The 25,585-nt window shown below is 52.6% G+C and overlaps 1 protein-coding gene across 1 annotated transcript in view; it reads left to right on the forward strand.

Moving 5' to 3' along the window:
- The window catches only part of ADAMTS17 (ADAM metallopeptidase with thrombospondin type 1 motif 17), a 190,227-nt gene that overhangs the window by 52,041 nt on the left and 112,601 nt on the right, over positions 1-25,585 (forward strand). The window contains exon 7 of the mRNA XM_054561974.1: positions 1,020-1,063. Coding sequence (XP_054417949.1) covers positions 1,020-1,063 — 44 coding nt within the window. The remainder of the gene's footprint in view (positions 1-1,019; positions 1,064-25,585) is intronic.

Genomic DNA, 25,585 nt, shown 5'->3' on the forward strand with positions numbered 1-25,585 from the left:
CTTGCTCTGAGAATAGTTTCTGACAGAGGGGAGGAGCCGGGGACGTGAATGTGGGACAGGGCAGCCCCCCCAGGACCTGCCACTTGCTTTCTCCACTTTGCTTAGAGCCAGCCTTGTCAGGCTAGACCTATCGTCCATGCCAAAGGATTTTTAAACCGTGAACCAAGAAGACGTGGCTTCAGAGCACATCTTTTTAAGCGAGGAGCTGCGCCTGAGTGTGTTCAGACTATTACAGAAGAGGGGGTGCTTTCTCTGGGTCCCCCATGGGCCCCCGTGAGGAGGGGAGCCTGGGGCCCAGCCACTGCTCCCCAACTTGGGCCCAGACAGCGTGCCTGTCGGCTCCTGCCTGCGGGAACTTGTGGAAGGAATCGCGGGCAAGCTCTGGCTCTGGAAAGGAAGGGCGCAGAGTCCTCCTGACACCAGTGAGTGGCCAGAGGCCAGATTGAGTCCCTTGTACCTGCAGAGCGAGGCTGGGCCAGGCTTTGAGCATCTCTGCTCTCTCATTCCTCTCATTCTGCTCTCTCTGGTATGTCCACAGCCACCTACCTGGGGGATCCTCGGGGAGCTTTAAAGAAAATAATGGTTAGAAATTTTTTTTTTTGTCTTCTTTTTCCAGCATCTAAATTCAGTTGCTGCCCGAGGAGAGCAGCTTGGGGGAGTCACTGTAGGTTGATGATAGTGACTAGTAGTTGTTTCTGATCCGTGACTTGGCAAACACCTCCTTCCAAAATGTTTTCAGCTGTTGGAAGGAGTCCCTCCAGCAACCGAGTGTGACGTATGGAAGAGTTTAGCTATAAAAGGAGGGTCTTGCGTGGAGTAACTGGGCGCTCCGTTTGGAAATGTGGATGGGTTACTCTGGGCATGCGCAGCTGGTTGTTAGTCGTCGTCTTCGTAACCCGTTTCAACGAAAGCAATACCGTTGCTATGAGCAGAAGGACTAATGAAGATCAAGGGCCAGCATTTTCTCCTCCCACTCTTGGGGATACTGCATACCCCTGACTATTTTTTTTTCTTTTTAGGACAGATTTCTGCGTACACAAAGATGAGCCGTGCGACACTGTTGGTGAGTTCCGGGTTAAGATCATCATCTAAGGGGCTGATAGATACCTTTTGCATTTTCTGTTGTTTCTTTCCTTGTAAGTTGATTCTTTGACTTTATTCTTTTCTTGAAAGGTTTTGAGGTGGCTTATGGCAAACGGCATCTAGACAAAGGGTTCATGAGGCAGGTACGGAGTGTGAAACCAGGGGAGAAGCCACCAGGCTACCCCAAGGGGACCGCAGTTGGGGCACATTTGGTTCTGAGCCTCGTAGTCACCAGTGCAGGAGGGGGGCCCCACTGAGCGATGTGGTTGTCCTGCGGCAGAAGCGTACTGGTGCGTTCTCAAGCCCGTGAATGGTTTTTACGCAGTGTCCCCAGTGACAAGGGACTACAGTCGTGAGACGGGCCTCCACCAGCCTCGGCACCAGGCTCGCTGCGTCCTGGTCAATAGTAACACCGACTGCTGGAGAGACACCTTTTCCTTCTTCCCCTTGCCCCCTTGTCTACCCCCACCACGTCCCCTCCCTCTGCCATTGCCGCTCTCCCCGCTCCCCGGTCGTGTCTGGTTTGCTCTTGACCTCTCATAGGCTTCCAGCTGCAACCATTCTCGCAGCGTAGGATCGACTGCTTGGTTAACGGGGAGCAGGAGAGGGTGTCCGGTTTTGTCTGCCGCAGCCCAACCCTTTCCTCCCCAAGAGGTCGCAAGACCGCACGACCAAGAGCAAAACTGTGAATCTGACGTGCTTAGAATTGTAGGAAAATTGAGGGAAAACAGCAGAGGCCTGAAGAGTATGCATTACTGCGGGCCTCAAATGTTCAAAGCCCAGCTTCCCATAGGTTCATGTCGAGCCCCTCCCAGGCTCTGCCACAACAAGACGGCCACCTCGGGTTCAGCTTCGTAATCCATGACACGGTCACTTCGGACGAGGTGACTTATCAGGCCCTTCAGCGTCTGGCATAGTGACAGCTGACAGGTCACATTTTAGATGTTACAAAATGATTTTTTTCTATGTTGTACTTCATCAGTCCTCCAAGCACACCTGAGAGCTAGGTGTCAGAAAAGAGCCACCCAGTGTGTGATTCCTATTTGGGGGCTGCCTCCGTGACTCAGGGACAAGACAAACGTAGTGTGACATGGGCCCCAATAGGGGGACAGCTGACCCACGCCTGCGTGTGGCTGGGGCCACGGATGACTAGTGTCTGTTGATCTCTCTCCACTGGCAGAGCTGCCCAGGCAGGGTCTATCCAGAGCAGCCCCTTCCCAGGGTCCACAAGACAGCTTGGACAGGCACCAGGCGGCTGCTCAGAAAGGGCCTCTGCTCCACAGCCCCCAACTCCTGAGTTTGTCTCCGTGGAGGCACTTGTTACCTTCAGAAGACTCTGCACTGCACAGAGCAGAGCTTGGCTTTACCCATGTGTTGCATCCCTCAGCATCTGGCAGGGGGCTTGAAAGGCTTAGTCGCTCCTGCTGATTGAATGAATGAATGAGTGAATGCGTGAATGAGTGAGTGCATGAATGAGTGAGTGAATGATGAATGAGTGCATGAGTGAGTGAGTGCATGAATGAATGAGTGAATGCATGAATGAATGAGTGAATGAATGAGTGAATGCATGAAAGAATGAGTGAGTGCATGAATGAATGAAGATGAAGGAACTCCAGTGTTTGGAACAACATGCATCTGCTTACACAGCTTTCTGTCACATCGTTCAGACCTGGCTATTCTTTATTTTCTTTTGAACACTAAAAGTTTCATCTCTGCCCTTAGTCGCGATGAGGGACGTAGTTCAGCCCACAGGAGAATCTCCCATGAGTCCCATTTTCCCCCCTCAGGATTTCCTGGTGTCCTGTCTCTCCATGGGGCTGTTTGCATCTTCCAGTTCTTACATGACTTTTCCTATTTGTACTGCATGCGGCTCCTTTCCCTTTTCCCACGGTATTCCAGGGTTTCAGGCCTTGAAAATGACTAGCTTTTTTTCTTTTTCTTTTTTTTGGAAAAGCCAATTCCACTTAATACTTCCTCCTCAAAGTTCCCACTGCTTTTCTCTTTTTCGGTTTCATCATATTCTGACATTTTCTATTGTCTTCTGTCTCCCGGACCCCATGGTTACAAAATCAAACAGGACCCAACAGCTGCGCATGGGCTGTGGCGGGGGCCCTGCCCCCCTTGGCTGAGCAGCTGATCGCACGGAAGGGTTCCCAGAGCAACAGGGTGAGGGGATGGGGTCGGGGGGAGCCCTTGGGGCCGGCCTACGGGCTGGTTGCAGCGTTTCCTTTGCCATCGAGTTCCAATCGCCAAGACAAACATACGTTCTGAGATCAAGTGGAAACCCCGAGAGGTTTTCATCTTGGAAAAAGAAATCAAGAAGTGCCGGGCCAAGGAGCCCTCTCCCCCGCACCCAGATCCGCGCAGCCTGCGTGTGCGTGTCGGAGGGGCTTGAGGACGCAGGGGTAATGGCCAGGCACCGAGGCGCAGGCAGGAGCAGGGCCCTGGAGGCCCCTGGCGCTGCTGCTCCCCAGGTGCGACCTGGGGCTTGTTACTGCCACCCGGCATCCACGGCGGCGTGGTGGCGGCCCCACGCGCCTGCGATAGTGTCAGGCTTAAGTGTGCGAACAAACAAACGTAACGCGTTTGGCACAGCGCCTGCCCGCCCTGGGAGATGGTGGCTGGGATTTTTATTAGCCGCTTCTAGAAGCTGACCAGCCGCATGTGTTCTTAGTTTCACAAGGCACCTGACACTTCTAATCCACTGGCAGTCCTTGCCCACTGTGCCTTCAGAATGAAGTTGGCCCTGGAGCAACGCTAGGTGGGCTTAGGGTGCTGACCCCCAAGGTACCACTGGAAGTCAGAGTGTAACTTTTGACTTTGGGGGACTCATTCCAGGACCCTCATGGATTCCAAGATCCAAGTTCCTTGTCTAAAGTGGCATAGAGTGACGCAACCTCTGCATCTGTGGATTCCCACCCACAGGCCGAAAATACTGAGGGCCAACCGTGTATTTACAGTCTCCTTTGAGTGGCCACGCAGCCCACACCTGTGATGTTCAAAGCGCAACTGTATAATCTTAATCAGGCCGCTTTTAACCACACAGCTCCCCTTCCAGTCCAGGCCTCTGTCCCCACCACCTGCTGGTGGCCTTCTGAACGGCTCACTCTTATGTGACTTTTAAAACATCAGTCAAATCATGGGAGTTTCTTGCTCAGAGTCCTCCGGTGGCTTTGGAGAAAACCTGCAGAGCCCGCAGCCCATGGCTCTCCCACCTGCACCGACCGCCTCTGTTCCCCCCGGGCCAGGCCTGCCCCTGTGTCAGGGCCTTGCGCTTGCTGTCGCGGGCCTGGCATGCTCTCCCTCAACCTCTCTCTCTGTCCTCACTCTCCCCTGCCCTTCAGGTCTCTGTTCAAATAGCCTTTCCTCACAGAGGCAGAAGTGGCCTCTCCGCCCCTCTCGGCCGTCAGTGCCCAACGTGACGTGTGTGTCTGTACCGTTGGCCTCGGCCGCATGAAGGCACTTCTTCGTGTTCACGTCCCCTTTCGATTCCTACACTAGCACACGCATCCGGTACTTGAGGAATGTCTATCGTGCGACCGAATGAACACATGAAAGCAGATCTGTTGAGCAAGACATTTGTAGTGGTGTTTGGAGAGATTAAGGACCCAGGTCCTACCCCTGGGGAGTTTTCATTTTGATTTGTGACGCCGATTTACCCTCTTAAAAATAGATGGCCAGCGTCACTTCGCAACGTGTTAATCTTCCGTACTTGTTAACACCATTTTGTCTGAGCAGCGGGTGAAGGAGCTTCGGTTCAACCCCCATTTGTTGGATATTTAGATACCCCACTTTTAGGAGACAATGGTAGGCAGCGGGCCTGGGAGTTGACGCCTAAGGTGGCTTTTCCACCCGTGAGACCTCACGCCGCTGAATGGATACGCACTGCCTGCAGCGTAGGTCCTAAGTTGCGAATAAAATGGCGTCTGTGCACAGACCTGCAGTGAGCACGGGACGGGGTAAAGCCGGGGCGTTCCATCCCGCAGAGACCGGAAGCCCCTTCTGTGTTCTCCCACCCCGGGTGACGGCGCTCAGGTGCGCAGCGGGAGGAGGGGCCCCGGCTGGGGACTCTGAGTTCCGACCGTTGCTGACGTTTCCCAGAACAAGGAGGTCGGGGGGGCCCAGGCTGTGGGGCCTCTGTGCCCCACCATGGCCCCACGGGCTTTTGATTCAGAAAAGAGCGGGCTCATTGGGAGACTGGGTCAACTCTGCCCCTGGCGTGACGCTGGTCTGAGAATACCAGCCTTTGTTCCATGTCTGGCACCATTTCCATCTCCCCCAGGCGTCCACACCCAGGCCTTGAACCTCACCCCTGCCTTTCGGGGGACAACCCAGGCTGGAGCCGGGGGTGAGGCAGCACGGACTCCGCCTGACTCCCCTGACTCCGCCCTGCAGACGGGTCCCGCCCGGAGAGACCAGCTTCCTATGCCACTCTGAGGGGCTGTGCTGGCTCTTTTGAGGGAAGTTTTGTCTTCTGAGATTGGAGATAAAATCTGGAACTGCCTTCTGGACTGGCGGCCCCAGCCCAGCCTGACTTTTCTGCCTATTGTATCCTGACCATAAATTGTTTTGTTACTTCAGCGGAGGGAAAGCGGTTCTTGACTCTTAAGACAATCCTCAGCGGGTGGGGCAAAGGTTCCCTTGATTCATTTTTGTGACTCGATTAAGTTGTAGAGTAAGTAACGTTTAGAAGTAAAAAAAGAAGGTTCAGGAATTAGAGGTGAAGACTAAGAAAGGAGAACGAGAGTAAGCATTTTTCTGTGTCTGTGCTCAGCCCAATTTGGGCTGAAAAAGAAGGAAAAAAATGACGAGGAATGACTACACACCCTTGAAGTCTCCTGGGGGATTACTGTAAGATTACATAATACAGCCCCGGGTGAATCCAAGGCCAGAAAACGTACACTCAAGAGCACAAAAGAAAGCAGCACACAAAAGAAGACCGTTTTGGATAAGATTCAGCGAGCTCAGGGAAGCCCGGCACCTGACCAGCCCAGCAAAGGGTCCAAACCCCTCCTGCCCCGAGAAAGCCAAAGGCATGCTGGGAAATTACTCGTGGTGTGACCTCTGTTCTGGGGAAGGCCATTTAATCCCAACTCAGGGATCAGCTGATGAAACAGGTAGGAAAATATGACTGGATTGCAGACGGTCCGCGGAGAAGGAAGCAAGGTCTCCTGTCAGTAGCGGTGAGGTCTTCTTCTCGGTCCCTGCCCAGCCAGGAGACGAGGGGTGCCGGCCGCGCCTGTGAGCAGGCAACCCACGTCCGCGCAATTCCAGTGGCGGGTGGATGAAGCCAGGAGCCGGGGCACACCGGGAGAGACCTCTGATGCACTGGGAAGGACCCAAGAGTTAGACGTAGGGGTCATTGCCAGCAGGCATTACACTGCTGCCTGCATGAAACTCTCCATGGGGTTGTCTGATGATAAGTAATTGTGCCTTGGGGATTTTGTTGCCTTTGATCAATGGCATGAGTTCAGAATTGAAAGCAACGCGAGCCGTAACAGAACACAGCGCTGCAAGTAATGAGGCATGCATCGCTAGATACGAAGCCACTTCGCTGACCCCAGTGGAACTATTTATCTGTTTATCTTGAGGCTGCTTTGGATTCTTTCGGCCCCGGGGTGGGTGGGCTCCGGCATCTGTATTCCGACGGGGAGGGTTTCCAACTGCTAATCCCTCTTGGTGCCAACAGCGCTCTCGGCGCCGGGGGGAAGGGTGGCTGCCTTCCAAGACTTACCTTGTCCATGCTGCTGCCCTCTCCCCGCAGACCATTCCTATTCCCAGGCTGCTGGGAGACCAAGGGATGGCCTCTTGATTGGGTCGCCAGGCAGAGCCAGGGCACCTGTGCCCCATGGTGTGCAGGAAAAACAAGGGGTTGCACTTCTTTTGCTAAGATATGTTCCCATGCAGGGGTGCGTTTGTGTATGCGTATTTTTTAAATTTTTTTTGTAATTGCCTCTGTTCCAGGTGTTACTGGTACCCGTGAGGTATCTTCTTTTAAACTCTAGTACTTCTTAAGCTTCTGCTGAATGGCTAAACACGACAGAAATGTTACATATCAGAGTCTTCTGTGCTAACTCGGTGGCCAGACCTGAGACAGACATTAAGAAGGTGCCCCTGGCCCTGGCTGGTGTGGCTCGGTTGGAGTGTCGTTCTGTAACTGAGAGGTTGTGGGTTCGATCCCTGGTCCGGGTACGGGTGTGGGTGGCCTGTCTGGATGCGTCCAATCCCTAGTTCGGGCTGGTACGGGAGGCATTAAGTCAGTGCTACTGTCTCACGTCGGTATTTCTCGCCTTTCCTCTGCCTCGTAAAGCAATTACAAAAAAGTCCCCAGATGAGAATTTAAAAAAAAAAAAAAAAAAAAAAGGAGGAGGAGGTGCCTCTAGACAGTCAGGCAATCTGTCTTTGGGGGCTTTTGGGCCAGAATACCGTTGCTCCATTCAGACCATCCTGATACAAGCAGGTCTCCTCCATATTCAGTCTCCTCTTGAGCCATAGTTGGCCCGCAGGTCCCTCCTGCTGGTGGGTTTGGAATTGACCCCTGTCCTGGCCTGGACTGCCTCTCCAACGCCATACCAATTGCTGAAGAGCGTTACCAGAATCTGCTACTGGTTAGGGGACCCTCCACCCCAGGGACTTGGCGGGCCGTTGTAAGGACACGGAGATCCCTGAGAGGGAATTGGTGAGACACACACCGCTGATACCTGTCCACTCCTCCTGCAGTTGAGACTGAGGGCTTTTCTCAGTTAATTCTGCCTGGTTCTCCTTAAACAGGCAACTCTGGTTATGCTTGTGCCGGCTTGATCAGGAAGCTTCTAGAGAGAACTTGAACATGGGCAGGGCTGTTGGAGGTGGGAGCAGAGGGCATTGAAGGCCTTGGCGTTGATTGACGCGCCTGCCGGCCTATCTGCCTTCATCTGGTGAGGGAGGCCAACATGGTTGTGTTTTCTCTGAGCTGGTTACTGCAGGTGACTGCGTACAGCAGTTTCATGCTGGTTGGGTGGCCACCGGGAGCCTCTCATCTCAGCCGTGCGTGCACCTGTTCGCTGGAAGCCAGCACGTCCCCCTGTCAAACCCAGTGTCCTGGCCGCTCTTCAACGGCAGACCTTTGCATTTGCTCAGGTGGAGGGGGCTTCGTGCCTGGCTCTCCGGAGGCGCTGCTGCTCTGGTGGGGACCCAGTGCTGTCGTGGCCTGTGTGGCCTCTGGTGGCTGCCTCTGGACATGGCATGGCCCTGTGTGGTCAACACAGAGTGGGCGGTGTGGACTGCAGACAAGGAGATTGGGGCTCATTCACTTGAGTGGGGCCCGCCTCCCTGTGGTTCTCAATCCAGGGAGCGTCCGGTCACAAACACTAGGTTGCCGCCTCATGTAATGTTGTTATTTTTGCAGATCAAGACCATTGACGACAGGCGATTTCAGATGATTCAAACCTCGTACAGTTGACCCTTGAACACTGTGGAGTTGAGCGGTACCAACACCCCCAGCAGAGGAAAATCTGCATGAAACTTTTGACCCCTCCCCCCCCCAAACTCAATACAGGGTGGGCAAAAGTAGGTTTGCAATTGTTTCTATGCAAAATAATACAATAATTAATAATAACACAAGAATAAACTGTGTTTCACGTACTCACAACTGTAAACCTACTTTGGCCCAGCCCTTGGTGTGCCGTTTGCAGCCCGAGGTTGGTCGAATCTGCGGACGCAGAACCTCACGATGTGGAGGGTCGGCTCTATAGTTACTGAAAAAGTCTGTGTATAAGTGGACCCGTGCTGTGCAAACCCATGATGCTCAAAGGGCCAACTGTGTTTCTTGGTACCAGCCCTGTAGCAGGTACCATGCTGCCACCCTGCGTACACCTCCTCCCTGCTTGCCTCACGCCTGCAGGGTGAGACCCCAGCTTGGATTTTTTCCTCCACGGCCTTTTAGCAGCGGCTCCTCACCCATCTCTCCAGGCTCGCCCTTGGCCGACAGCCCCCCGCTCTTGCCTCTCCGGCAGGCCATTCCCCAGTCGGCAAGCGCAGCATCGCGGTGCAGCCTTTCTTCCGAATCCCGTCCCACTTCCTCGTCCCGCGAGCTCTGTTGCTCTGAAGGTTTTCCCCTGACGTGGGGATGGGAATAGTACAGGCTCGGGCTTACAGTGGAGTGCTGGTCCCTCCAACAACACCTGTCTCCACGTTTCCAGTTTCTGGGATTCAGCCCCCTCTTTTTCTGGCTGGCTCCGGCTTGTCTTTGGCAATGTGGCCCCGAGGACCCTGTCCTCCCGTGTCATTGAGCCTCCCTGCTGGGCTGATACCGCCCCCCGCAAGTGGCGCCCGGGGCACAGCAGCCATTGGGTTTGTTTCAGAACCTGCTCTGAGGCTGTCAAGGTCCCATCTGTCCCCTTTGGGTCCTAGCCTGGGCCATGCCCTGGCCCTTGATTGCTTTAATGAGGTCCCATGCAGTTTCTGCCATGATAAAGGAATAATTCTTTCCATTCCTCCCCAACCATTAAAAAAGGGATTTTTAGGCCCCTGTGTAACATCTTTGCTCTGTCTCTCCGAAGGCTTTTGCCGAGACAGTTAGCTGCGTTTCCAACAACGGAGCGATAGTGGCCGCGCGCCTCAAGGCAAATGGAAGAGCATTGATTTCTTGTGGAATTCGGGCTATAAAGGACACGTTCCCCATGGGAATGCAGTTGGCATTAGGTTTTCCCTACAAGGGAGTAAAAGGGATGACTTGGTTCCAACAGGGCCGCCTTGCAGCCCCCACCCCAGCCGGGGCCTGGGAATTCCGGGGACCCTGAATCCAAGTGGCACTTCAGTAGTTACGCGTGTGGGATTCTTGAGGTCGCCTGCCCAGCCTCGCAGCGTCCTTTGCTGTTCCCCACAAACCTGCAGGGGCGGGGGAGGGGTGGGGGCCCTGTCCTTGACAAAGAGTGGAAATGCCGAGAGCCCTGGGGCCTGTTCCCTGGGGCCGTTCTTGGGAAGTCAGTGCCTGAGGCCACCAGTGCCACCGGACAAAGAGCCTTCTGTGTCCCTCTGTGGCTGCTTCAGAAAGTGGAAGCTCAGGCGAAGGTTAAGGCAGATCAGAGGGGGACCCCCGGAACACAGTGCCCTTTCCCTGCCTTTGCGCTTGAGGCGAAGAGTGGGCACGTTGTAAGAAAGGCGAAGTTTCCACCTCCTCACAATGGCGAGCATTTTCTCTCTCAGATCAGATCCCATTGCGTCCCCGCCTGGGGCCTGGGGAGGGCTGAGTAACTGGTGGCACAGCCGCCATGTGTGCCTGTCCACCAGTTCTGCGCCCTTCTCACCCCCCGCGACAGGGGGAGACGTGGCCACCCACGGGAACCTCCTCCTTGGGGGGCCGCCCCTCTCAGGGACGCTCGCGCAGCCCTCCTCTGTGCTGTGTCGTTGCTGAGTAGTACCCCGGGGCTGTGGCATCCTGCATGTGTGGGTCCCTTGGGACAGAAGTCCCCCTGTGCTTGTGGCTGTCTGTGTTTGGGGCTGCTGCCTGCCCCGCGTCTGCCGTGTTCTTGACCTGTAGGGAAGGCGGGGTCCAGCCGTTGGCCCCGTGAGCGCAGCTTAGGGCCCGCACAGGCGTTCAGCCCTGGGAGGGAAGCGGGGCCACGTCCGCGCGCAGAAGCGCAAACTGGTTACCTGGGGGCCGCATCCAGCCTCACATAGGCTCTGTTTCGTTTTTCTTCCTAGTTTTACAAAACTCACCCCAAAACCCCCACCAAAAAATTGCAAGAAGCAAACCAGTGTGCTTTCCCTTCCCTGACTCTTTCTCTGGCCGTTCTGGGTGGATCTGGCCACATCCCTGGGTGGCAGCGATCCGCTGGAGATCAATAGCGTTGCCTGCTTTTGACAGTTCCCAGTTTGTCACCGTTCCCACCCTGCCCTATTGTCTCTCTTCTCTGATGCTAAGCAGCAAGTGCCATCTGTCCCCCATTCTGTGCTGTTGCATTCTTTCTGGTGCATTTAAAAAGAAAACTCAAATATTACTTTATGCATGTCTTTATTAAAAAAAAACGAGGAGATGAAAAATAAGGTAAGAAGATTTAGTGTTTCAAGGGGGAAAAAATGTGGAAGAGTATATTTCTTCGTAGAATTAAATCCCTGAAAGCACCCCTTTGGGATTAAAATGCCACCAAAACGTGTCTGTGTGGAAAGAACACAATTCAAAAAACCACTGGAGGGGAGTTCGTCTCACCTGTTGGCTACCTGCCTGGTCTTCACCCGTGTTTGAGTTTCTGGCCTTTTCTCAGTGGCAGCCACAGGGGCGTCATGGGCAGAATGAATGGTTCTCAGTGTGGGGGACTGTCTGGTGTGCTTCAGCGCCTTTGTCCCCCCTGGCCTCTGCCCAGGGGTGACTGACCCCTCGGTCATTACTGCAGCCAAGGAATATCTCCGAATCTTCCCTCGGTGGACTGCCCTCCAGGGCTTACCCCCTAGAAGGGGTAGAACGTGGATGCCCGTGCTATGGAATGGCCGTGGGCAGCAGCGGGGGGACCCCCGCCCACGCGCCGGGCGTGGGGAGGGCTCGGAGGCTGCCCAGGTGCGCCAGTCGCCCGAGCCCCGCGCCCTCCTGGCACGGCGCCGAAGCCCGTCCAGTCTGCCTCCTCGGGCGGCAGGGCTCCAGGCTTCTCAGAGGATCCAGCAGAACAAAGCCACGCTTGTTCTTATCACACCTTTCTGTTCAGACGTGCCACGATCCCTTTGATCCAAGTGAGCTGGCAGGAGCGTCTGGCTTGCCTGCCAGCGCGGGATTAAGAGCGCTCCAAAGCCGGACGGATGCCCAGACTGAAGCAGAGAACTGTCTGCCCAAAGGGGCTCCTCCTCGGTGGTTACCTGCCCTCTCTGTTTCCTTCCGGCATCTGCTTTGGCGTTTGTAGCCCAGTTTACGTTGTCCTGTGTGAATGAAACTGCAGTAGCTGCAAGGGAAAGGTCACAGTGGAAACTGCTGGATTGATTTAAGTGCTGAGATCCAACTGCCATCAAAACACTTTGGAGGCTAAGGCACAAGTTAGTTTAATAGGACAGTTTGGGGCGCACACAAACCCACTTGGCTGACTGGGTCCCGGCCTGTGTAAGGTTAGCAACCACGCCTGCGTGGTGGGCCCAGAGCATCTCCAAGGCTCTCAGATGGCACCTGCACGGTGCTTCTGGGGGACCCCAAGCCACCAGCAAAGGTGCCACCTCGGGGGCCGAAGGAGTTCGTGGGCCAGGCCAGCCTGGAACACAGAAGTCAAGGAAGGTGGGGCCCTACTTCCGCCGTCAGAGCTGACCGAAGTCTGGACCACTGTCCCGCAAGCCTGCACGGAGACGCGTTCTCCACCTCTGTTAGGATCAAATTCCAGAAGGACTTGGATGTCCTGAGAGTGACGTGAAGGTTTGAACTCATACGGGATCTTTAGCAAATCGTTCTGACTGACCCGGCGTAGGACTGATTTTAAAAAAAAGTAAAAGTTGATATATTATATTACGGGGGAGATGTAAGCGCGTTGGAATGTCTGTTATCTGAGAGCAATATTTCTCTTATCTTAAAAGGACAATAAGAAATGTAGGAGAAAAATGTAGAGTGGCTGATCATTCAGAATGACTTTATTCATGTAGAGTTTGTACAAACCCTTGCAGACTATCATGTTATGTGTCTAATTGTGTGTGCTGTTCATTGCTATAGCCAAATACTCTCTCTCTTCTCTCCTTTCAAGTACACACATACACGCACACTGCATTCAGGAACTTGAGTCACTACTGTAAGAACCAGAGTAGAGTTCATTGGTTTCTCTGGGCAAAAACCAATTCCAGCATATTTTTCTGTATAGCAAGAAGCTGTTTGTGTTACTTCCATTGAGAAGATTTGTAAACATCTCATAGGGCACTATTTTAAGAAAAACACAAGCGTTTGCCCATCAAATTGGTATTGAATTGGAGATCAAGAAGCTGATGCTCAGTTCCTCAAAAAATTAATAAGAAGCTTATGCTCAGTTCCTCAGAAAATTAAAATTACTACGTGACCCAGCGGTTCCACTCCTGGGTATAGACCCAAGAGAATGGAATACATATGTCCTCACAAAAACGTATACAGGAACGTGCATAGCAGTGGTATTTGTAAATAGCCCAAGAGTGCAAACTCCCCCACGGGTTACGCAAATGGAGGTGTATCCAGGCAATGGGATGTTGTCCGGCACTAAGAAATGCTCATGCAGGCTACAGAGGGGTGAGTCTTGAAAACATTACGCAAAGAGACAGAAGCCAGGCATAAAAGGTCACATATTGTATGAATCCATCTAGATAAAATGTCCAGAACAGGGAGACCAGAGAGCGTAAGGGGGTCAGTGGTTGCCTCGAGCTGGGCGGAGAAGGGGTGGCGAGTGAATTGTAACGAGTACAGAGTTTCTTTGGAGGGTGATAAAAATGTTCTGAAGTCAGAAATGGCGACGGTTGTACAACTTTGTGACTATAGCAAAAACGGCTGAATCGCATACGTGACGGTACGTGAAGTATATCTCAGTACATAGAAGGCCAGGTAAAGCAAATAGGAGAAAAAGTCATCCAATATTGATTCTAGAGGAAGGCAGAGAGCTGATCAGATCGCTGTTCTGGCCACGAAATGTCTCGTGTCTCCCTTGCGGTCAGTCTGAGCCTGGCTGAGGCTTCCCCTGTGCCGAGGCCTGGCGTTGATACACGTCTGCTGTTGACGATGAAGAGCTGTTCAAGGGCAAGCTTTGGGGTCATCAATTTCACGCTTCAGGTTCCAGAAATTAGTCAGAGTCGTTCTGAAGGAGTATTTCCTTCTGATTCGCATTTTTGTGACGTCTAATGCTGTTGAGCATCTTTTCACCCTTACGGGTTGTCTTTTGTGTCGTCTTTGAAAAAACGTCTTTTCAGATCCTTTGCCCGTTTTTATTTATTTACTTAATCTTCCCCCAAGGACTTCTAAAAAACTGATTTTAGAGCGGAAGGGACACACACACACACAGAAACATCAATGTGAGGAAGAAACATCCATCAGCCGCCTCCTGTGTGCGCCCCAACCGGGGGTGAAACCCACAACTTTTTGGCGCGTGGGGTGACCCTCCAACCAGCTGAGCCCCCGCCAGCGCCCTTGCCCATTTTTAAATTCACATATTTTCTTTTTCTCATTGAGTTAGTTGTAAGCATTCTTTACGTGTTCTAAATATAAGTCTCTTATCAGAGAAATAATTCACAAATGTTTTCTGCCAGCGTGGGGTTGTCTTTTCACTTACTCGCCGCATACGTGAAAGCGTAAAAGTTTTTAACTAACATCAAGTCCAGCTTATCGGTCTTCCCTCGTCACTTGTACTTTTGGTGGCATACCTAAGAAATCATTGCTTAACCCGAGGCCACCCAAGTTTACTCCTGTTTTCTTCTAAGAGTTTACTCATTTTAGCGCATATACTTAGGTCTGTGATCCACTGTGAGTGAATTTTTGTGTGTGGCTTGAGGTAGGGGCCTAAATTCATTTTCTTGCATGTGGGCATCCGGTTGGTCCAGCACCATGTATTGAAAAAATGATTCTTTTCCCCCAGTGAGGGGTGTTGGCCTCTGCAGGCGTCTGGGTGAAGCATCCAGGTGAAGCATCCAGGTAGCCTGGAGACAGCAGCAAGGTTTCAGGGCAGGTACCAGCATCTGAAAAGGGTGTTCCTTGAGTCTGTCTTTGCAGGGAGTCAGTCCAGAGTCCAGGTGGAAGCTGGGTCTGGGGAGGGAGTCCAGAGACGGCGTGAAGAGACCCAGCGTGGTCCCCAACATGGTACCGGTGCACTCTGCCCTTGCCCCAAGTGCATCCAAAGAGAGTGGCCCTTGAGACCACCAACGACATACCTTCCAAGCCCTGCATTGTGGTTACTCTTCTGTCTTCAGCTTCCCAGGCATCAGGTTAATGAGAGCATTTAGAGACTCAGCAGCTAAAGCTGCCACTTAATTGCGGAGTTGTTATCTGCTTCTTGGCAGGGTTTTTTGCTTGCCAAATACTTTTTGTTTAGCTTTTAAAAATTTGGACTTGGTTGAAATAACTGTAGTGATAGATAATATTTGTTCAGGGTTTACTATGTGAAAAGCGCTTTCCTTGCATTATTCATTTAATCCGCAGCCCCATGAGGTAGGTATTAGTCTCATCTTACAAATGAGAGATTATGTCATTGCCGCAGTCACCCAGGTGGTAAGTGGCAGAGCGGGATTCAGACGCAAAGCCGAGTTCAGAGCCGCCTCGTTCCCCACCTGCAGGATCTGCTGGCCCAGGGAGAAATCCACCCCACCCCCAGTTTACCTCCCGAAGAAGGGCCCAGGGAAACAGCGGCTCCAGAGTCAGCTCTGCTCTGAGAAGCACAGTCCTGGTCCTCCCAGAACAAGTCAGGCTGCGCCCTTGACCTGCTCCAAATAACTCCAGATCTGAGCCAGTGCTCGGAGGAGGGGGTCTCTCGTGGAGACCACCGGCCACCCACCCTGTCGGTACTCCATGTGCCTCTGACATGTGAGTCTTTGAGCAGGAGGATGGAGGGACAGTGGAAGTCCCTTTCGGGGGCTCCATTCGCCCTCAGCTTGAGCAGCCCAGGAGCCATGTGGACCATCCTTCTTACGTCTCTGGGGCGGGGGAGGGAGGTGGCTACCTAGCTTCCTTGGTCATTTCCACTATATCAGCCAAAAGTCTCTGGCTATGAGAGGTCTTTTACTATTTTTTTTAAAAAAAATCCTCACCCAAGGTTATATTTTTATTGATTTGAGAGAGAGAGAGAGAAACATCAGTGTGAGAGAGAAGCATTGATCGGTTGCCTCCCATATGTGCCCTGACCGGGGATCGAACCCCTAACTGTCTGGTGTACAGGACGACTCTCCAATCAACGGAGCCACCCGGCCAGGGTGAGAAGTCTTTTTGCAGCCGCTCAACCAAGGTCGGCGATGAGCAGTGTGGGTCCCCAGAGGCCTTCGAGTCCTCGCTGGCTGTGCGAAGGCTCCAGGTGGAGTTGCCTCTGCCGGAGGAGCTCAGGGGATGGCGGAGGAGGCTCTCCTAGCCTGAATCAAGGCTAGGGGTCAGAGTCTTGCCCTCATGGCAGCGGCATTGTCACAGGGCTGGAGCTATCAAAGGAATGCCAGATATTTGGGCTGGAGTCCACTTGGTGGATGTTCCAGACGAGATCCAGACATGAAATCTGAAAGGGAATCCAGGAAGAGAGTCAGTTCATCTCACGAGCAGCTAATCCTCCCCGTCAACCTCGTGCTTGGCTTCAGGAAACTTGCCCCACCACCTTCTTGCCGCCTTCACGGGTCCATCCGGAGCACTAGGGCCCCCGCATTCCAAGCACCACAGAGCAGGCTGTCCTTGGCTGTCCCCACAGTCTGCCCAGCATAGTACAGGGGTCAGGCACCAGCAGTTAGCCTTCCGGGGTTAGCGTTTTCAGATGGAAGATCTTATATAGAGAGGGTTGGAGTTAATATTTATTTCGTGATCCTGCAGTGAGATGCTAAGGTCCGTGGGACGGTAGAATGGAGTGGGGTAGTTCCACCCCCCAGGAGCCAGTCGTCTCTGCAGGGCAGTAATGAGCCTGTCATGAGACAGTGTCACAGCAAACCCTCACTTCTCCGTGTCATTGTTCCAGTGGGAATCGAGGTCCAGCTTGGAGGAAGTCCACAGCGTGTTTGGCATTGGGGTAACTAGTTAAGGGAGCTAATCCAGGTGCCATTAAGAAACAATTTTAACCCTGGCTGGTGTGGCTCAGTGGGTTGGACCATTGCCCTTTAACCAAAAGGTTGCAGGTTCTAGTCCTGGTTGGAAAACATACCTAGGTTGCGGGTTTGATCCCTGGTCCAAGGCGCGTACGGGAGACAACCAGTTCAATACTTCTCTCTCTCTCTTACTCCCTCCCTTCCTCCCTTCCTTCCCCTCTCTCTAAAAGCAATTAAAAAATATCCTTGGATAAGGATTTAAAAAAAAAAATTTAGCATGTTATGTAGGGGGCAGGCTGGGCAGATGAACTTAGAACATTCCGTGGTTTCTAGTTCTGGGAAAAGTGGACACTGGTCAGGGCAGCTGCGTGGTTAAGAAATGGCTAGAAAAATGTTTGTGAAATTTCATACTCTCTCAGAAGAAAGCCTTGAAAGGTAGATCCCTTTTAGAGGGGTCCTCCCAGCCTCTTCTCTAGGTTTTGTTGGGCAGTTGACATCAGACCAAGATGGAGAATGATTCAGGGGAAAGCGAGGGTCTGCTTTCTTCCCTTGTTGGTGGGCGCTGGCTCGTGTGGGGTGTCCTCAGAGGGTGTGTGTTGTGGGCGGGGACGAAGCAGGAAGGCTCGGTTGACCTCAGACTTGAAGCCGTCAAAATGGTTGTTGACATCAAGTTTCTGAACAGCAGTGGCCATCTGTCCCTGTCCTTCAAGAGGAGAGCAAAATCAACAAATGGCCTTTGTATCCTGTTTTTACTCTTATTAACTCAAACATAGATCCATGCTTTCGAAATACTCATCGGCAGGAAACGAAGACCATGGGCTCCTAACACCAGTGGGTGCTGTTCTGCATGAAGTCCACCTCTATTCCATTTGCAGATCCCAATTAAAACAAACAGACAAACAAACAAAAACAACAACTCCAGCGTACAGTAGAGGTCCTAGAGTTACGGGCAGCCCCGGGGTGGGGGTCTTGTCAAAACAGAAGAGAGTGGTTTCCTTTTAAAGTTCACATATATACTTTAACACTCAGCGTTATAGATTTGTAACTCGCGCATATGCATGACCGTGTCCATACGCATATTCCGCAGCTGTTTTATTCTTTCACTTACCTGCTCTTTCCACCAGTGTCCAATATAATACTTAGTGCCGTCCTTACTTCCAGGGGCTTTCTCAGTCAAGTGCACGCGTCCAGCTGACAGGCTCCACTGGTCCCCCTTTGCAGCACTTTGGCTGCTCTTTTCAAAGTCATGTTGTCAGTGAACAATGGCAGTTAGACCCTTACTCGTTTATCCCATGAGTCAGTCCGTTGAGATCTGGCCCGTTCTACAAAACGTTGTTGGTTATCACCTTCTGCGGAATGCTTGGCTGATCCCCGAGGGCTGAAGGATCATGTTCCCAGGATCTTTTGGTCTGACTTGGCTATGCAGAAAGGGTTTTTTTTTCCCCCCTGGGCAATGTCCTTGATTATATTCTGGGATTCCTGTGTTTAGTGTTTTTGGACTTTTCCGAGGTTATGGACCCCATTGGAAATTTGATGAAAGCTATAAACCTTTTATGCAAGAAACATACATGCACATGGCAAACGTTGCACCGTTTCAAGGGTTAAAGACATCTGTGTTAGAGTCTTGTTAGTTTATGTTTTAATAGAAAACTCCCTGGACAGTAGTTGGCAGACTCCTTGTAGAGTCCCTGGAATACGTCATGCGCAGGCCTGGCCGTGTGTCTGTCTCCCGTGCCTGCCTTCCGTTCCCGGAGGCAGAGGCCTCCCCACCTCAGCGGCGGCCAGAGTCGTCCGCGGCCAGACCGCCCGCTGCAGCACCTTCGCCTTCCTGGTTGCAGCGTGAACCTGGGGAGCGGCTTGACCCTCTTGGTATCAGTAAATGAAGGCGATAGAACAGCATGTCTTCAGAGCGTGGTAGTTGTGTGTGCAACCATGTGTGTGTACCCATGTGTGGACACTGGATGCATGCAACCTGCACTCATCTGTGCGCGTGTGTGTCTGGGGCCGCAGACATTCCTGACAGCGAGGCCAGGCGGAGGCACAGGCTGGCTCTCCGTGGGGCATCGCCACCCCTCAGTGCCTGCACACCTTTCAGCCCTTCTAGACGAGCCAGACTCCCCCAAAATGGCTTTGACACCAGGTGGTACTCTCTTTGACAGCAGCTAAGGGAAAGCATCTTTCATCCTAATAGCCTTGCGAGGTTTGAGCAGCCTACGGGCCGTGAACTGCTCTGTCCTGGTGATTTTGTTTCGCAGCGTTCTGATCACCTGTGAGGTGAAGGGTCTTTTACACCTTAGTTTTGGCATAGGAATTGGAAATAACTTGGTCATATCTGTTGTTGGTCTTTAACTTTGTATCTGATGCCTTTTGTCACGCAGATGTTTCCATGGGCATTTAGCTCCTTGCCTCAGTCTCTCCTTTTATGATTTCTGCTTCCTAGGCCTTGTTTAAATTTTTTTTCTTTACTATTCTAAAATTATAATAACATTCCCTTGACACACAATGCATGGAAACCTTTAGCGCAGGGCCTGGTACACACATGGCAAGTGTCTGGGGGAACGGGAGTGTCCGCCCTCGTCATTTACGCCTCCCTGTCCAGTCACCTTCTTAAGCAGCAGAGGGTGGTGTGTGTGATGAAGTCGGCAGCGCTGGGGACCAGCATCCACACCGGGGCAACGTGGAAACCTGTGAAACTGCTTAATAGATGCAACATGTTCATTCTCTGCTCTTGGCGTTTTCAAGATAGACAGTGGCTTGCCCACGATTTGTGTCGCTGGGGACAGGGTCGCTGCTAGGACCTGAATGTCTGTGTCCCCTCAGATTCGTACGGCGATCGGATCCCCAGTGTGATTAGGAGGTGGGGCCCTTGGGAGGTGATTAGGTCAGGAGGGTGGAGCCCTCAGTGGGGTCGGCGCCCTTACGCAGGGGACACCAGCGGATCCCCTCGCCTTCTCTGCCTGATGAGGTCCCCACCTAATGAACGAGCCGCACCCACCAGCACAGGGCAGTGAAATGACTTCGTCCCAAAGACACAGCTCGCACTTCCAGCGACAGCTCCCGGGAGCGGGGCATCCTCTCTGGCGGCCGCCCTTCCTGCCCCCCATGGCCTGGGCTTGGTGCCTGACCTCAGGGGGCTGCTCTCAACAACAGCGCTTCCCCGGAGGCGAGCTTTTGTTCTTTTGTTGTGTTTGTGTTTAAATGAAAGGGAGTGCCCTTACTCTTGCAGCTGTCAGCAGGGGCGGAGCCCTGCCCAGGAGCGGGGACTTGTCGCAGGGGGACCTTCGGTCAGGAACGCTGAGTCAGCATCCGCAGGACAGCCAGCTTCCCCGGTTGGGACTGCTTCCTTAGTGGGAGGGGCTGTTGTGTCCTGCCAGGGGACTCTTTGTGGACTTTGGCTCTGGAGCTGGTTGGTGCCCAGAGCTGCCCTGAGGCCTGGCCTGACCCCCGCCAACCCTTACGCACAGCCCAAGAGCCAGGCCCATCCTTGGGGGGCCTAGAACCAAGCACAGATCAAAAGGACCCTCGGTCCTGCCGTGGACCCTCAGCCTGAGTCTCCCTTAAATTTGACATTTCATCCCCAAGAGAATAGCTTTGCTCAGTTAAGCATTTAGCAAGAAATGTGGTTTCTTAATTATTCTAAGAAAGCTTTTCTCTTTCTTTGCTCAGTTGGCAAGTATTTCTACGCATGGCCTTGTGTGTTATTCTTCCTGCAGAAACAGCTGTTAGTAGGAGAGGGAGTAGGTCCATGAGGCAAGGGTGTCGCAGGCAACTTTGAAGAACATTCTATCGCAGGCGTCCTTGGGGTACAGTGCAGGTGAATTAGAGACGCCATCCCTATGGTCCAAGGAATACAGGTGATACAAGTAAGGTGTGGTGCTACAGGTAAAAGCAGGCCTTGAGTCATTAATACTACTCTGACTAATCAATACCACTTAGAATAATTAGCTGATTAATACCACTAGGACTTCAGCTACGCATGGCCCTGAATATTCCTAAGACAAACGCTTTATTTCTGGCCCGTTGCCCCAGCACAATTCATTGAAAAGACTCTTATCTTAGGCAAGTACCACGCTGCTCTGGTTCCTCCAGCTTTGCCTAAGTTTCAAAATCGAGCATGGGAGCCCTTACCTTCCCACTTTGACCATTTATTTTACTGCTGTATTTAACCTGGAGTGAGTGGCTGCATTTCGTCAGTGCTCTGCCCCGTAAATCGGTGTGAGGCACAGGCGCCTCTGAGTTGCAGCGGCAGCTTCTGCGGGGCTCTCGGTTGGGGGTTGGGGGTGGGGCATCTAAGGCTGTTCTTGGAGCCGTTGCCCCCCACTCTCTGTGGCGCAGGGATGGAGACCTTGCTGGCTCGTCTTCTTCCCACTGCGACTGAGCCCAAGGGGCCCAGAAACACGGAAGCAGGGAAACTGAGGCTAGATCTGGGAGGGGTTACTCACGGGTGCCCCCGGAGACGGTGGCCCTGAGCTGAGGCAGAAAGCTGGGGACGGCCAAGGCCAGGTCAGGACGGCAGCACTTCTAAGTCCCAAGCAGCGAGACACGCCACTGTGGCCACCTCTCTGGCCAGAGCCTTGCGATCAGTGTTCTTTCCTGATACGTTAGAAGCTGTGCCTTTCCGTCTACATATTTGAGGGTCTGTTTTCTCCTGGTAGAACCCTTAGGGTCAGTGACCCAGGGTGCACGGGGTGGTCTCTGGGGACCCCAGACTTCAGAGAGAGCATGCAGAGGAGGGCGGACCCCCATGCATCAGATAAGTCAGATTAACACAGAGCTAGGAAACAGAAGCAGCTCGGGAATAAAAGCAGAAGTTCCCTATTGCAACTGATAAGGACGTCGGTGTGCCTGTTAATAGGACGTAGTTTTGTAGGATATAATTGCATTTTACCGCTCACGGATCACTCTGCATGTGTGAACTGGGCCACTTGCTAAAATTTATTTCTAGCTCCAAAGCCAGCACCCTGGTGCTTTCGGGGTCATTGGCGGACGCAGGCCGAGAAGACAGACGAGTCACCCAACAGGCATGTTCTCAGACGAGGTTGAACAAGGCAGCGCTCTCCCTGGTTTCAGCTCTCCTGTTCTGTCTCGTGCCATGATTTTCATGGTTTTGTGCTTTTTTTTTTTTTTGAAGATTTTGCTGTTTAGAACGGCCTCGGAGGATGACGCTGAACTGCTGTCTTGTATTCCAAAGCACAGAAAGGCTGCCCTGTGCCTTGCGGGGGGAAAAAAATATGTGCTAGATAAGCTCCCTTCTGGCAAGAGTTCTAGTGTTGTTGACCATGAGTTTAATGTTGATCAGCAACCTATATCAAATAAGGTGTCTTTACACAGAAACACACACAAAACAAGGTTATGTGTTGACAATTGAGAAAAACTTGACTTGTAGGAACCTAACCCTGTATTTCCTTTAGGAGCAATGGTCCTGTATTTGTGAATTCAGGGGTCACGGTGACTTTTAAAAATATAACTACCGTGAATAATGAGACTTGACTGTAGTTATTTTTCATTTGCCACACCCTTGACTCCAAGACGTTTGCTTTTAAATGTGGTTCACAAATTTAAATCCCACCTCCATCCACTCAGCGATGTTTACAAGAGCATAAGGACTTGCAAATGTGCCTGCATATGGGACTTAACCTCAACATCGCAACCTCTGGGGTTCCCAGGGAATTACTTTCTTGAAATCGGCATGGGGTCTCCCAGTGATAACCATGATGGTGCTGGTACCTGGGGCAGTTGGTGGAAGGAACTTGAGCCCAAGAAGGTCTGAGAAACGGGCAGCAAGGCCAACAGCTGCAAACAGGTTACACATGACTATTTGGGGGATAAACCAGAGTTTATACTATTGTGTGTTGTTTACTTCTTAAATCTAGAATCCCGTGGTCCGGTCTGAGTTTAAGGATCACGTACTTACACTATGCAGTGTTCTACTGAAAAAGAAAATAATTAAGCCTACTTACCCTATCTCCTCACCAAAATCATGCTCCTTCCAACAGCCAGAAGAGAACAGGAAAGGAGAGTGTGCAGACGGGGGTGACGTGGCGGGGGAGACAGCTGGGCGGCCCTGCGGGACGCGGCCCGCTGTTCTGGAGGAGTTACATACTCTTCTCCTCAGAAACCCTCTCCCCAGCCCTCATTCTGGTCCTCGGCATCTCAGACTTTCCAAGGTGTTCTGCTTCCCGCCTCTGTGCCCGGGTGTAGCAGAGATGGAGTTAGGACGCAAGCACACACTTGATTGTATTGACTGTGAACTTCCTTCACACTGAGATCAAAATCCGGAGGTTTTCTTTTTTTCTTTTTTTTTTTCTTTTCTTTTTTGTTTGGTGTCCCTCCTCTGCCCCTGCTCTAGGTTTCCTGGGATAAATGAAATATAACGAATAACTTTAATTTTCCTAGCAAGTACATATTCATAATATTAGGTTTCAGCTAAACAAAAGAAAGGAGACAAAGGAGAACATTAAAGAGATCTATTGTGACTTCACCGTGTCTTAGAGGGAACCGCTGTTAGTATTGCTGTGCCTCTCCCTTGAATCTTTTTATCTTCAGGATTAAGAACATTTGGACTTAACACCAAGGCACCTTTGCTCTATCCCACCCACCTCTCTGTATAAACACACATTAAGATTTAGGGAAATCTCCTAAGTCCTCAAGGATGATTCAGTGTTGCTGGTTATCAGCACCGTGGGAGGAAGGCCCGGGGTTCGCCTGGGGGAGCATGAGTGATGGAGGAGGGGAGCCCCGCGTTCACATCCGCATCTGGCCTGGTTACTGAGCCTCCACCTTCCTGTCTGTAAAATGGGGCCATGATACTTGCCCGCAAGGGAGGGTCAAACGCGAAGGCCACGCTTGCCCATGGGCAGGACCCTCATCCATGCTCCTCGCCTTCCGCAAGCATGTGCGATTGATGGTTTTAGCAGTTCGGAAATGAGTTCTACTACTGCGATTTCTTCCGTGGAGGATTTTAAATCATGGGAGACGGAATCCACTGGCAGCGCCACTCTGGGGTCTGAGAGGTCCTCGCCATCCGCCCGAGGGAGGACCCTGCAGTTCCCCAGCCCGAGCACCGCGATTCAGACAACTTGAGTTGGCAGGTTTCACGTTTTCATAAAAGAAATCAATGTCGAGAAAACCGGTGTTTCCTCTCTTCTTGACAAGCTCCGGGACGGGGGTCGCGTGGGCGTTTGCAGGTTGGTGCCTTTGCGGCCGGAGGTGGGGGGGGTCTCCCTGAGCCGCCAGCTCGCCCTCCGGTCCAGACGGCTGTTCCTTTCCAGGAAACCTGGAACAGTGGTGGCCTTTGTTTCCCACCGAAGCCCATGGTTTCATTGCCATTTATTCCCTGCAGCTCTTGCTTTTACAGCAACCTGGGATTTTCTCCAGACTTTGTTGTGGGAGTTCTGCGCATTTCCACACCATCGCTCATAAACGCCCTCGTCTTCTGTGTGTGCCCGGGTCTGGGGCGCCTTTCCCTTCTCTTTTCCACGCTCTGCCTGGCCTGGCTTTACGACCAGGTTGTTCACGATCAGAGTGAACCACTAAAAGAGCACCGGACCTTGATCCACCGTTGTGTGAGAGCATTTTTTGGTAAATACACTGATCCTTTGTTTCTAGCTTTCAAAAAGTCATCTGTGGAAAAATTAAAATGCAATTATTGGAAGGCTCTTCGCGTGGCTGTTTCCCCAGCATCGCATGTTACCTAATCAGAGTGGAAACTCGGAGCTGCCTGCCCTCGGCGCTGAGTGGGGCTGAGGCTGGGGACGCGTTTGCCTGGCGTTTCAAGTCTGCTGGGTCAGGAGACGCTCTCGGGACAGCAGGCTCAGCCCCGCTGGCCTTAGCTGTCCCCTCTACCCCCGCACCAGACGACTTCTGGGCGTGCTCATCAGATTGTTTGCAACTGATTTATTGGCCCAGGAGCCCTGGCCGGGGCTTGGGAGGGCGCCGCTGGGTGTGTGCAGGAGGGAACTCGCGTACCAGCAGGGCTGCGTGGGAGCATTCCACCGGCTGCCGGCTGGACTTTTCGCAACAACCCACAAAGCATTTTTTAAACAAAACCAGAACGATGACCTTGAAGGCACCGAGGCGCCCAGTCGCGTCCTTTCTCCGTGTCATGTCTCGGCTCCCAGTCGTCTGCTTGGCTGGGCTAGGATGTCCACGTGCAAAACAGCATCTTGAGGCCAAAAAAAAAAACCCACAGTTTTTTCCTCTTTCTTTAGAAAAGTTCTTCGCCCTTGGCCGAGCATTTGGCTGGTTTCTAAATGAAAATAGACACGGTGCGGTGCCCAGCCCGGGGTGCCCAGTGTGAGCGAGGACCCCAAGTCACATCTTTGTGGTGCAGCGCAGGGGGTGGCACCCTAGTGAGCTCCGCCTGCACCTCTCAAAGGGGATCCGGTGGAAGAAGGCCTTGTTTGTGGCCGAGCCACCCCTGTTTGAAATTGATGCCAACAGAGGTGTTGGTTTAGCGTTTTGGGAGCAGGGAGGAAGGCTTATTTTAATTAGTTCTTTCCCCCGTCCCATCCTCCTCTGCTAGTTCCTTCCCTGCAAAACTCCTGTGCCTGCGAGGTCACCTTCAGGTCCTAAGGCGCCTTGTGCGCGTTAGTGCAGGCAGCCCTCAGACCGGGGCTGCGTGCAGCTTGGCAGGGACACAGCGCCTCCCCGGCACAGGGCCGGGGCTGGCAGAGCCGCTGCCTGCTGCACACACCTTGTGGCCTTGCAGTGGGCGGAGAGCTGAGCCTCCCCAGGTGTGTGACCTGCTAGCTCCCCTTTCCCAGCACCCTCCACCCCACATCCTGCAACCACGGGCTCCTTCCTTTCACAGGCTTTATTGGGGACTTATCAGATGCCA

Source organism: Pteronotus mesoamericanus, unplaced genomic scaffold (assembly GCF_021234165.1).
Source record: "Pteronotus mesoamericanus isolate MK-2021 breed Mesoamerican mustached bat unplaced genomic scaffold, CSHL_Meso_final scaffold_582, whole genome shotgun sequence".
Classification (NCBI taxonomy): Eukaryota; Metazoa; Chordata; class Mammalia; order Chiroptera; family Mormoopidae; genus Pteronotus; species Pteronotus mesoamericanus.